Source organism: Apteryx rowi, unplaced genomic scaffold (assembly GCF_003343035.1).
Source record: "Apteryx rowi isolate R43461 unplaced genomic scaffold, aptRow1 scaffold_386, whole genome shotgun sequence".
Taxonomy (NCBI): Eukaryota; Metazoa; Chordata; class Aves; order Apterygiformes; family Apterygidae; genus Apteryx; species Apteryx rowi.
This window is the reverse complement of record NW_020450374.1, coordinates 809,690-822,144: the sequence shown is the minus strand read 5'-3', so window position 1 is coordinate 822,144 and position 12,455 is coordinate 809,690. Positions and strand designations below refer to the sequence as shown.

The window sequence follows — 12,455 nt, the reverse complement described above, 5'->3', positions numbered from 1 at the left end:
CGCCACCGCCAGGTTGCGGGGGGCCGGGAGCGGCCGGCGCTGGGGGTCGCGGCGGCGGGGCAGTTCCCCGGGGCGGGCCGCGAGGTTCCCGTGTGCCTGCCGGGGGTACGCGAGGCCGGGGCGGCGCCGGGTGAGGTAGCGGCGGGTCCGGGGCTCCTGTCGTGCGTGGAGCACAGCTTGGAGCTAAAAAGCTGCTACGCGCAGAGTGCAAACGCGGTTGATGGTATCAGATGCAGCAGTGTTTGAGAAACTAGGCGGGGGAGATTTTGCCTTTGGGAAGAGAGGTTGGGGGAGCAGGGCTTGCCCAGCCTGAGCAGGGAGGGCTTCGGGGTTACTAAGCAGCACCCCCAGTGCCTTCCTAAGGATATTGAGGAGACAGAGCCAGGCCTTGATAGGGGCACGTGGCAGGTGGACAAGCAAGAGGCATAAGCCGGAATGAGAGAGGTTCAGCCTGGATATAAGGGAAAACTTTTTCATCATTGGCAATGTCAGGCCTTGAAACTTTTAAGACCTGATGTGATAAAGCCCTGAGCAAAAGCTCCGGTCTGATCTCATAGTTGGCCCTACTTTAAAGAGGAGGTTGGTCTAGATGACTTTCTAAGGTCTCTTCTAATCTGAATTATCCAATGGTTCTATGCAAATACTGAACTCTTATGAGTGTCTGAACGAATAGTATTGTTTGATCTGATCCTGCAATTCAGAAGTGCTATTGTTTTGAGTAGGCTTAAAGGCTGATTTTTTTCTAAAATGTCGGAAGTTATCATTGGTTAGCTTTTTAGTGAATGAACTAATAACTGAATAATTTGCATTAATTTTCAGAGTAATCAGCCAAAATGACGAACACAAAGGGGAAGAGGAGGGGGACACGTTATATGTTTTCAAGGCCATTTCGCAAGCATGGTAAGTACAGCTTGTAATAAATGCACTGCATTAAGTTACTAACCTTTTCTCTTGGATGTCAGCTATCCCCATGTAGCATTTGAAAGAAAATGGCTTATAACAAAGGATATCTAACAACTTAGACCAAAAAATTTAGAACAAAAAACAAGTAAACTTCAGCAGCAGGTCTTATAACTTACATATTAGTATTCTGGTTTCTTAACAGTAGTAACAGTATTAATTCTGTCATTGCTTCAAAATGAATTTGAAGGGGGAAGTGAGGAGAACACGTCAAAATAGTCATATATACTTGAAATGTACAGTTTGTTGCCTCTTAGCAATGAGCAGTGATAACAACTATTTACAATGAAGAAGTAGTAAGTAGTTGGAGCTAATAGTTGTCTTCTGCATTAGGAAAGAGATTGAAGCTGTAAGTGTTCCTGAGTTAGCTGACTTTTTAAAAATCATTTGGTAGTGTGTGAAGAGAGAGTTACAGGGGAAAAAATGACTGGAGTTCTCGGTTTTACCTATCTTTAATTAAAAATTTGAGATTTTTTTTAAATGAAATGCTATGAAATACGTGATCTACGCTATTTTTATTTTTTAGTGAAATTGTAAGCCTGATAAGTATCCAAATTTGTATCTCTTAACAGGAGTTGTCCCTCTGGCCACCTACATGCGCATCTATAAGAAGGGTGATATTGTTGATATCAAGGTATCGTCTGCAGTGCGGCATAATCATTTTCAGTTCCTGATTTCTTGATGTAGCCTTTCATATTATTCGTATCATGTCTCAACAGAAGTATGTGCTACTCACTTTTGAAACAATACTGGAATAAAAGTGCTGCTGAAACAACAGTAACACTTCAGTGTCACATATACTGTTGTATGTGCAATGTATACATTATATTATGCTCTGGTACTATATGTTTAGCTGAACAAATCAAGTGAAGAATGCCATATCAAATACTTATGCTACTATGTGGTGCCTATTAGCACTGTCTTCGCAGTGAACCCAACTGTCGCTCTGATTTGCATCTCTTACTTGGAAGAGCCATGGCCCATGGTGTGGTAGCAGTTGCTAAAATAAATGTGTATACAGAAGCTATATTAAACTAGAAACCAAGAGATACATGTGAGAATAGAGCATATATGATACTGCAGAAAAATAAGTGCAGTGTTTTTTTCCAATTACTTGGTACTTTCTACAACTGGTCATTTAAAATCAACTATACTTTCAAAATTAAGTTTTACTGAAACTTAAAGTTGCTGAGGAATCCTACTTTGAAGCCTTTAATTTCATTTGAAAAGCCACATTTTCACAACAGTTGCCCAAAATCTGGTGTGGGGGGTTGTTTGTTTGTTTGTTTGTTTGGGGTTTTTTGGATTTTTGGAGAACTACCTTGTTCAAGCATTAATACTTCTTGACATTCTGGAGCTTGATGATGATTGTCTCCTATGATTGCTTCACTAAAAGTAAAATGATCAAATCATTTCACCGGCACTGAAAGCAACCAGAATTGTCATAGAAGAATTTGGTAGTCTTCAGATATTAAATACGTTGTTGCAAATTTAAAAGTATGAATAAGATAGGAATATTTTTAAATCAGTCTCAAGTAGATGTGTGCTTTCCATTAACTTCTGAAATAAAAATTCATAACATTGCCTCTATTTTCTTCTGAATTAAAGCTTACGCTTCATTCTTGTTTTAACTCTTAACAGGGTATGGGTACTGTTCAACAAGGTATGCCTCACAAATGTTACCATGGCAAGACTGGAAGGGTGTATAACGTTACTCAGCATGCTGTGGGCATTATTGTAAACAAGAAGGTTAAGTAAGTAATGCAGTTCTGTTCATTGAAACTTTTATATTCAGAGAAGTTGGTCTGTAATGGCACCCTCCTTTCACTTTGCCAGTTAGACATTTTTTGTCTTGATTGGTCATTCAAGGTGGGTAAAGTATGTATCCTTTTATAACCCAAGCAAATGGTGGTCATTTGTCTTGGATCCTGTCAGAGGAAACAATTCTGATTCTTCTGAGCAGCACTTAAATCAACAGTACTTAATGGAGATTTTCAGCCAGTTATCATACTTATACTGAGACCTATTTTAAATAGTACCTTGTAGCTATGTACAGCTGTGTTTTATACAGTTTAGTCAGAAAAGGACATATTCTTTTTCCTCCCAGAACTGGAGTGAGTACAGTAGTAATAGATATGATCTGTATGCTACAAGGTTAGAACTACTCGTTCTCCAGAGTTTTAATCTTCAGCTGTCAGCATATTGTTGTGTATTAGTATGCTTTCAGTTACATAAATTATATATCATTTGCATGCAGTCCATCACATCTGCAACAATGTATTCTGAATGATTGCTGTTTAAAGAAAAATGATTTATAATTGAGCTTATGAAGCTACTTAGATAGCGGTTATAAAACTAGCTTTGAGATGGCCTTTTTTGTAAGTGCAGTAGGTTAAAACCTGATTTCTTTTTTTAGAGGCAAGATTCTTGCCAAGAGAATTAATGTGCGTATTGAGCATATTAAACATTCAAAGAGCAGAGATAGCTTCCTGCAGCGTGTGAAGGAGAATGAAAGGAAGAAAAAGGAAGCAAAAGAAAAAGGCATTTGGGTTCAGCTGAAACGTCAGGTAATGTTTTTATTATAGTTGACACATTGTTGATTCAGTTCACCAGAAAAAAACATACTTAAACCAAATCAATTGAACAAAAATGTTTTCTTTCAAAACAACAGAGGGTTATGCTATAAAACTAATTCTTTCTGTTTCCTTTCTAAAAGAAAATATGTTAATGAAGCTGCTTACAGCATTCTGAAAAATCCAGGTCTATGACAGATTGTGTTGGAGTTGTCTGATGCTACCACCCTAACTTGTGTTCAGTTCCCTTTTTTCACTTTTTTTTCCACTTCACTTATTTTTAAGTAGGGTGCCAGCATGTAGTGTATCTGCATCTGAGGTGCTATTTGTGTCTGCTGCCTTAGCAGAACTGCACCATCCCTGGATGAAGATGACATCCTTGGCTATGAACAAAAGGACAAGTGCTTCCTGTTCTGACATCACTTCTAGGGGGTTGCTAATCCCCAGTACAGGCTTTAATTGATTGCAGAAGCTCTGTTGGTTTTTGGATTGGGTGAATTTAGCTGCAATAATTTCTGTTCAGAAAGGAATGAACAACTAAACTGTAGAGAGAAGAAAATGATTCTTCCTTCTGGAACCACAATGTAGATAACTTCATGTTAACTTGAATTAATAAATTGTAGAGAGTAAAGCCTAGGCTTCTTCATTCAGCAATGAAAGTCAGGTACACTTTCTAAAAAATAATTTTAGTCTTACTGCTAGTCTTTGAAGCAAACTTTAAAGAGACTATGAGTGATAATATTGCTATATAAGTTTATATAATAGTGCATTAAATGTTGTCAAAATTAATTTTTGCATAAGATTTGCTTCGCGTGCCAGTTCTGTGAGTTCTTTCTCTTTTGTTTGCAGCCTGCTCCACCAAGGGAAGCACACTTTGTGAGAACCAATGGCAAAGAGCCAGAGCTGCTGGAGCCAATTCCCTATGAATTCATGGCATAATGTATGTTTAAAAAAATAAATTAAAAGTCTGGTTTTGGACAAGTGTATGTGGTTGTAGCTGATTTCTTTCAATAGTTTTTGGAACAGATGCTTCAGAAAACCTGTACTTCCTTCTATTGAAGATTGCTTGACTTGTCTCACATAGTGCTGGGTCACTAGATAATCTGCAGCTTTTGGTTATCAGTTTAGTCATTTATGTAGACTGTAAATCTTGGGGACACTGAAATTTGCTAATGCTCAATGATGATCATCCTTCTTTGATTACCTAAGTAGGTAACGTGAGAGGACATGGAATATTTCACCGGCGAACTGAGAGCATATAGCAAGACTTGTACAGTGTCATTTGAAGATTTATTTTTTAATGGGAATAGAGATAACAGGCTTCAGATCTCAGTTATTATAAGCCTTTGGTTAAAGGGCCTCAGATTAATACCAAAGAACATTTGGTTCACAGTTGTGGAAAACTATCCACAGCCATTTCTCAAAAGGTACACTTCAGTGTTTCATCATTGTAACCCCTAAAAGAGGGATCCCAGGCCAAGAAACATCCTTAGGAAAAAGTAGTAGTTTAGAAGCAAGTCTCAACTGCCTCTCTTTGGCATTTGTTTTTATTGTAATCAGCCTGCATAGCTGAATATTTGAATTTTGTGTGGAAAAGATTGGATGTCTGAATCTAAGTACCTACCTGGATGCTCTAATGCATTCTTCCCACCCCATTGATTTTATTTTAATACATCACAAAAAGGAAAATACCATAGGAAACTGAACCCAGTGCTACCTGCCCAGTGTTTCTTAATCAAAAAACCATCTTTAGCTAACTCTTATTGACCAATGCCATGGCTTTTTTTTTTTTTTTGGAGTTTGAAATTGTGTAAAGGTTGCTAAAGAAACTGCTGAAGTTTACTTGCTCAGTTAACTTTGAAAATACATAAGCTGAACCTTAACTCTGTGGGTGTGGATGACCTTTTACATTCCTAGGTGTGATGTAAGGTACTGCTTAGCTACCTCAAGCAAGTTATGCCAAACTAATGTCTACATGTACTACATGTATAGGGGGGTAGAATACTAAAGAAGCTAGTGACCTCAAGCACTCTGTAGGTATTGACTATTGAAAATTACCGAATAATCAACTGTAGGAAAAACTAATTGGTTTGGGAGTAAGAAATGGAGAGATGATGAGGCTTGCTTTTCCCTTAATTCTAGAGTTGCTTTAAGCAGAAGTATTGAACTATAGGTACTGATTACATTTAAATGAAGGGATTAAGCCCCATTTACAGTTATCTGACATTGAATTATGGGCACTCCCATTCTCATGGAATGTAGTTTTTGGATGTGGAAATTGTTCTCTGACTTGGCCTGATATTTAAYGGTGAGAGGCTTTGAGCATCAGAGCTTCATAGTCACAGTGATCAGGTACTGCGTTTGATGTTTCTCCAGACTCCCATCTTGGAAGATGGAACAGGCAGTATAGTTGGAATGACTTTGAAACTGCCTTGAAGAAGGTGGAGCAAAGCATACCCATTAGCAGGCTGATATGTGATATTTGTGACAGTTCTTGAATTTTGGCATCATATGTATTAGGTGTAGAGTGCACCATAGTTCTCTGAAGCAATACTGATGAATATATCTTAACTTTCACTGTTGTGGCTCATTCACTTAAGATCAGGTGGGGTTTTCTTGGAGCAGCTAGATGTGTATACTAATGCATAGACCTTTATCAGCTTCTTTGGCTTGTAAACTTTCACAGCAAATTAAAATGAATAATCAACTTGCAAGATAAGCCTCATTTTCCTTTAGGCTTGGCTTCTTGAGTTAAGTGGGAAGCTTTTTTGGGAATGATCTTTGGTATTCTCAGTTTTCTGCTTATGCGTGCATGTGTAAGTTATTTTGATTCTGTATGTTTTGTACTTTTCTGTCAAGGTACTAGTGGTTTGGCCTTAGCATCATGATGGAGTGGTTAACAGTAACTATGAGTAAGTGGTGGGTTGTTGAAAATAAATTCAAAAGTCTAGAGCTACTTAAAATCAGGAATAGACAGTATGCAGTTTAGTGTCATTTCTGTGCTTCTGGAGACCCTGTGCATAGCAACATTTTCCCATGTAATTGGTCTCTGTTTTCAAGGTCACTGTGCAGACAGTAGAAGCTCATAAGCACGTATTTGGAAGCTGAGTGTGGGCTGGGAGGAAAAGAAGGAAATTCTTTCCTTGGTCAGGATTCCTAGAAATGACTGAAAATGAAATTGGGTTTGTGTGACAAGAGAATAATCTTTTAAAGGTTGCTTAATGTCTGAAAAATACAAACTGACTAAAGATTTAACCTGTCATAGGTTTATAGACATTCCCTTTCAGTCACTCTCAGTGCACTGGTGCTCTTCCTGGTAATCTCAGAGGTTTGTAGAAGTGCAGCTCAGATACTTACAAATCTTGGTATCTGCTACTGAAGCTTGCTTCCCATGTGCTTAGCTGTCCTGTTTTTGCACAGTCCTGACAAAAGAGGGAGATCTATGAACTGAGAAGTTGCTTGAAAACCTGCCTGTTGGGATATCTTTGGTCACAGAGCTAGTGTCTAAATTGAAGTGCATCCTTCTTTATGTAAGACAATAATTTTAAATGTATACAGAACTTGCTGAATATTGGGGGGGGGGGGGGGGGTGGTGGCACAGGGCATGGACAGGTATTCTGTGGTTTAGCACCTGTGCCTCTCTGGGTGTATGAAGCATTTTTCCTTAGTGGTTGCAGTTGTAAGTTCTTGCAGTCTTCAACATACTCTGTATGGGGTATTACACATTAGACCCATAAAAGAATTGTGGCTGTAGTCAGTACTCTGTTGTCCTACTTTGAGGCGGTACCTAGCAGGCAAAAACTTGTATCTAGCATGCCAGCTATGTGCTAGGTGTTTCCTCTGTCTTCGTACTGTGACAGAATTGAATTGTTTCACTCCCTGATACTTTGAATTGTGACAAACTTGTATTTAAAGCTATAAACTTGTGTTTAAAGCCCATGTACTTAGGCACACCCTAAGGGCTAGTGGAATTCAAGAATCTCTAGTTTAAAGGCCAGTCTCCCAAAAATGTTGTTAGTGTACATTACCTGTCTTTCAGGCTGCCTTCTAGTACATGCACTTCATAACACCCGAGCTGGTGGTCAGGTTCCTGTTATACATCACAGGTGGAGAGTGAAGAGCTTATGAGTAGGATTAACTCAGCTTCAGTGAACTGATGGAAAAGACTAAAGTGACAGCTGTGATTTAAGCCTGACTCCGTTGGTGATTTACTGTCAGGGAGATAGTGTCAAAACTGCATAGCTGAACCCCTGCTCCTAAAATCCTAGAGGTAACAGTGATATTCCCTTTTGCCCACTACTCTGTGTGTTTTGGAAGCAGTGCTGCTCCAAATCTCCCAATGGCTTACAATCCTATATGCTCACATTCCAATGAAAGCTTAGCTGCTGGGCTGTGGCACATTGGGCTATATATATATATTTTTCCTCCTCTAACCCTTTTGCAGATGCCACTGTGCTGTAGAGGCATACTTAAATATTTGGTAAGACAAGGACAGAGCAAATGACTGCAAATGGCTTGGCAGCTTTGTTCCTAGGCCAGGCCCTTGTAGAAGAGAGATTTGATTAAAAAGTTCTCCCATGTCCTATCTGAATACGCCCACTGGGGAGGAAATGAAGAGAGCTTTTTCTCTGGCTTTCTTGGGTGGGTGGATCTAGAGGCATGATGGATGTGTTCTGAGAACATCTAGTAGATTGGAGCTGGTAGGGATTTGGTGAAATCTCTTCTGGTAATCTGGTAATAATGGCAGGACATCATGTATATGTCCAGTGATAGTTCTTTATGGGCTATGGGGCTTTCTTTTGAGCTGTTTGTCAGCTTCAGCCTCTTTAGCATATCACTTGCACCAAGGTCAGAGTTTTACTGAGGGCTGTGTAGTCAGTATTAGTGTGTGCTAATTCTGTGTGACCAGGAAGGATCAAAAAGAACAAAAAGCATTGGGGAAGAGAAACCATGTCTCTATGAAGGGACTGCAGGCTGAGGACCCCGGCAGGAAGCAGATGAAGCAAGCAAGCCTGAGTGGGGTGAGAAATATGCAGAGACACTCCCATCCCCATTCCTGGGGGAGGCAGATAAGCAGCTGACACAAAGACATTCTTTCTTAATCTTCCTGTTGTATATAATGCATAGGGGAGAAAGATCTTGAGGTTTCCTTCCTTGTCCTTCTCAACCCAATTCTGGGCTTGACATTTTCATGACGCTTCTGATCAAAGGGACAGCTGGCCATCCCAGACACAGGTACCATGCTGTGGGGTGGCCTAACAGGTTGCAGAGCATGCCAAGAGCTGTGCATACAGCTGCCAAAGAAAGTGATCCTTGCTGTTCCAGGCCAGGCAGATGAGCTCAGCAAGACACAGTGGGTTTCTGTAATTCAGGGAATGTAGGGAAAGAACATGGTTAAACTGGGCCTGGGCTTGTCACTGTCTAGGTAGCACTTCCTGGCTGGGATGCAGGTGTGTGTCCCACAGTGTAGGGAGACATACCACTGCAAATGTTTTTCCCTTTTGGAAAGAGTACCAGCATCCCCCTTGATTCAGAGGGTAGTGGTATGGAAGACAAATTAGAAGCATTTCATGTGAGACCTGCTGAAATGTCTGTGAATCTATCTATGGAGGTGCTGCCAAGGCCTGGGCAAGAATCAAGTTTTAGATCTTGGGGTTTACATAGTCATAACCATCCTGAGTTAGGCACTAAGTAGGAACGTGACTCCCATTAGCAGCACTCATACAGGTCAGGAACCCGAAGAGTGCAAATATCTGATGTCTTAATTCACACTATTTGGATGATGACCTTGGAGGCCTCAGTCACCATTTTGCCTATGCCTATCCCAAACTGATTAGTCATTGACCATCAGGAATTGCAGAATGTAAGGCTCCTCAGGGATAACGGCTGCACTCGTGTATGTGGGCTTTTGCTCCTGAAATTTCATAGGAGGGTGGTGCAGCCATACCAGCTCACAGCAAAGATCCTCACCAGTGCTCTTTCACATAGAAAAGCTTTGCACCTGCTGCTGGTTATCCCACATCCTAAGGATGATATGGTCCTGCCAACCTTGAACCCAGAGCTTCTACTGGACTGTAGCATCAGCTAGGACTCCCAGGAAAATACTGTGCACATCTTGTTTCTTAGAGGAAAGGGGACTTGGAGGATCTCCAGGTGTCCTTCCCAAATGGCTACTGCAGCCACAGGGGGAGTTAGTACCCTACTCACTCCTCCAAAAGTACCTAGTATTGAATGTTATCAGAACTTGCAACCGGGAGGTGATCAGCAGCCAGACTGGTGTCAGTGGGAAAACAAGTGGGACTAAATCTTGTTTCTGTGAGAGACGCCTTATATAGATGATAAGGATGATGGCATGTGCAATCTGCAAGGGATGGGTGAAAAGTACAACTTGATGCTTCCAAGCAGGACCTGGAATCGAGAAAGCAAAGGCTTCTTGGGATAACTTTGAACTTCTTGGGGAGTGTTTGGCTCCACAGGATGGTAATAGATCTAATCTGAAATAAAGCCTCTGTACCACACACGTGAGGAACCTCAGCTCCAACTGCTTCAACCTCCTGATCTGGTCCATTGCACCAAAGCAGTTGATGTAGACACAGCCTGTTGCTCCCTGGAGATCAGTTCCTTCACAGTGTTTCCTACCCAGTCAGAGATGCAGTCATCTCTGAGCATGACACCACTGGCTTTCCTTGGGGTGTAGGGGAGTGGTGGTGGGGGATGTCCTAAGGAGCAGGCAAAGCAGCATGAGCACTGCAGCTTCCCAGAAACAGGATGAGCTCCTCAAGTTTTGGGGACAGTGTTAAATACTGCTACTTTCACAACTCAGCACCTGGCAATCATCTGCCTGGAACGGACTCATTTTAATAATGTTGTTTCAAGAGCACAATGAATGTACTCTGATAGCTCTTTTGTAGAGAAAAACATAAAAATAGCTTGTGTTTGCACTGTGTACGAGGCCAAAGACAAGTGGTGGTGCATGACAATGGGAGCAGATGACAATAACATTAACCTCTGGGAACCAAAAGCTTTTAATGATAAAAGAGAAATTTTGGTTACAAAAGAAAAAGGACTCACTGGCATGATGGGAAGTTTTGAAGTAGAAATTTTAGAGGCAGTCAGTTTGCAGGGTTAAAAATGGCCTTGATACTGTAGGAGTTCTTAATCACTGAAGTAATACAAATAATAAACAGCACTTATTCCACAATGTTTTTCCTAGGCACTATTGTAACTGCTGTTAATTAGCATGGTGTTAACTACTCTGAGCCATGTGTGACCCTTCTCTACAAAGTAAAGTGGAATCTTTATCAAGTAGAAAACTTACGGGGTTCCTGAGGCATAAGGGGGGAAACTCCTTTAAATGGGGCAGAACAGTTCTCTTTGGGCAGCTGGTCGGCTCTTTGGTGGGTGCGGGGTGCAGAGCCTGAGCTGTGCCTCTCTGCTCTGCTGACAAACTGCACCCATAGGAAGTGGAGAATGGTCCCTCCTCCCATCCTTGATCTGGCAGCACTGAGGATTTGCTTCTCAGGAGCATCTTCTTATGCTCTAGTAGACCAGAGCTGGCAACTGCATTCCAGTGTCCAGKGGCTCGGAGCTTGTGTCACTGGAAGGGTCTGGGACTGAGGCCTTACCCAAGACGTGCCTATCAGGGTATCTGAACTCTTGTGCAGACACAAGGAGAAAGAAAGAGGGAGGACAAGGGAAAAAAAGGAAGAAACATGACCTGTTGTCAGTACATGCATCTTATGAGAGCTGTAGCAAAGGCTCCCCTGGAAGGAGAGTAACATGCCTCTCTGTAGGCACCAGCCTGCTCCCCATAGGGGTAACCTGGCAGGGCTCCCCTGACCCGTGGAGTGGCAGTCTGTACCCCTCCACTCATCCTTCCCTAGAGGCCAGGACTATGTGAAATGCTCATTTGTAGCCCAGCTGCTGTCAAGGTTCAAGTTAGCTGCCTGCATGCAGGTGTCCAGCACCTCTTGGGTGCCCTAGGGCATCTGAACCAGGTAGGTGGGACACAGCAGCTCCAGAAGACCTGTGTAGCCTGGCAGCGAGGGCCCACTCAGCACAGCCCGGGTGGCCCTCAGCACCTAAATTTATCTGGCTGACCAGAGCCCCTCTTCTTCACAGGCAGGAAGTGAAAAGGCCTGGAAACAGCCAGCTGCAAGCCCAGGCCAAGGGTGGGGAAGAAGGAAGGTGAATTTAAGCCCCGTCCTGGCAGCTCAATACCCCCCACGCAGCCCCTGAGTGCCCCCATGCCCAGGTCTGTGCAGCCTGGCTGGCATGGAGCTGGCTTCCCCGCGGTGCTGGACCGTGAAACCACAAACCCTCCCTGGGATTTGGATGCTGACGGTTGGCCCTTCTGGTCAAGCTCCTTTCAAATACTGTGTTACTGAAATCTTCCATGTTGTTTCCCACTGGCTTGTGTTATCTCTGTGACAATATTAAAAAGACAGCCCTTTAATGAATTATTTGATCTTGTAAACGCTTACATGCTTGCAAAACAGTGTGCTGCAGCGGCAATTTTACAGAAGCCAAGGCAACCATTCACGGAAAAAGATTTAAGCATAAACACAACTGTTTGCAGGTTTGAGGCTTTAACTGCTAAGTTACGAAATTAAGCCCTCCTGATGGAGCACCTTTCATTTCTGAAACTTGCATCCGTGCTGTGAATCTGCATGTGCGTAATCATACCAGCAACGAGAGGGGGATACGGCGCGGATGCGCAGAGAAGAGGCCTTCCCGGGCCCACGGCCGGTAGCTGCATTTCCCCCACTCCCTCGTGAGCCAGCGGCGGGCAGGGCTCTCGCCGCTGCTGAGGGGCAGCTCCCGGGGCTGGGGCGCGGAGCCGCCCCGGGGGCGGTGCAGACGGAGCGGCGCTGCCCCGTGGGCGCGGCGCGCTGCGCGCACGCCGCTGCCGGCGGAGCCTTT

At 42.7% G+C, this 12,455-nt stretch overlaps 2 protein-coding genes and 2 non-coding genes across 5 annotated transcripts in view; all 4 read left to right on the top strand.

The window, feature by feature from the left end:
- The first annotated feature begins 792 nt into the window (after nt 1–792).
- Nucleotides 793–4,519, top strand: RPL21 (ribosomal protein L21). Its single transcript, XM_026074329.1, has 5 exons — nt 793–900; nt 1,533–1,594; nt 2,602–2,714; nt 3,377–3,527; nt 4,383–4,519. Exons 1-5 carry the CDS (start codon nt 834–836, stop codon nt 4,470–4,472), a joined length of 483 nt encoding a protein of 160 aa, XP_025930114.1. The 5' UTR covers nt 793–833; the 3' UTR covers nt 4,473–4,519.
- Nucleotides 2,316–2,392, top strand: LOC112970209. Its single transcript, XR_003254923.1, has one exon. It is a non-coding gene; the product is annotated as a small nucleolar RNA SNORD102 (small nucleolar RNA).
- Nucleotides 2,775–2,906, top strand: LOC112970210. Its single transcript, XR_003254924.1, has one exon. It is a non-coding gene; the product is annotated as a small nucleolar RNA SNORA27 (small nucleolar RNA).
- A 2,627-nt stretch (nt 4,520–7,146) lies between the features above and the next one.
- The window catches only part of RASL11A (RAS like family 11 member A), a 7,425-nt gene continuing 2,116 nt past the window's right edge, over nt 7,147–12,455 (top strand). The window contains exons 1-2 of one of the 2 annotated variants that reach the window (XM_026074334.1): nt 7,147–11,720; nt 12,112–12,281. In XM_026074334.1, coding sequence (XP_025930119.1) covers nt 12,203–12,281 — 79 coding nt within the window. In that variant the 5' untranslated portion in view covers nt 7,147–11,720; nt 12,112–12,202. Of the gene's footprint in view, nt 12,282–12,455 lie in introns of both variants that reach the window. The other variant, XM_026074333.1, reaches the window with a different exon arrangement.

What these genes read in the sequence shown, in the direction of transcription:
- RPL21 (XM_026074329.1), top strand. Translation starts at nt 834, where the DNA reads ATGACGAACACAAAGGGGAAGAGGAGGGGGACACGTTATATGTTTTCA. An exon ending in GTGATATTGTTGATATCAAG is followed by an intron (nt 1,595 to 2,601) that starts GTATCGTCTGCA and finishes AACTCTTAACAG; the next exon opens with GGTATGGGTACTGTTCAACA. An exon ending in ATTGTAAACAAGAAGGTTAA is followed by an intron (nt 2,715 to 3,376) that starts GTAAGTAATGCA and finishes TTCTTTTTTTAG; the next exon opens with AGGCAAGATTCTTGCCAAGA.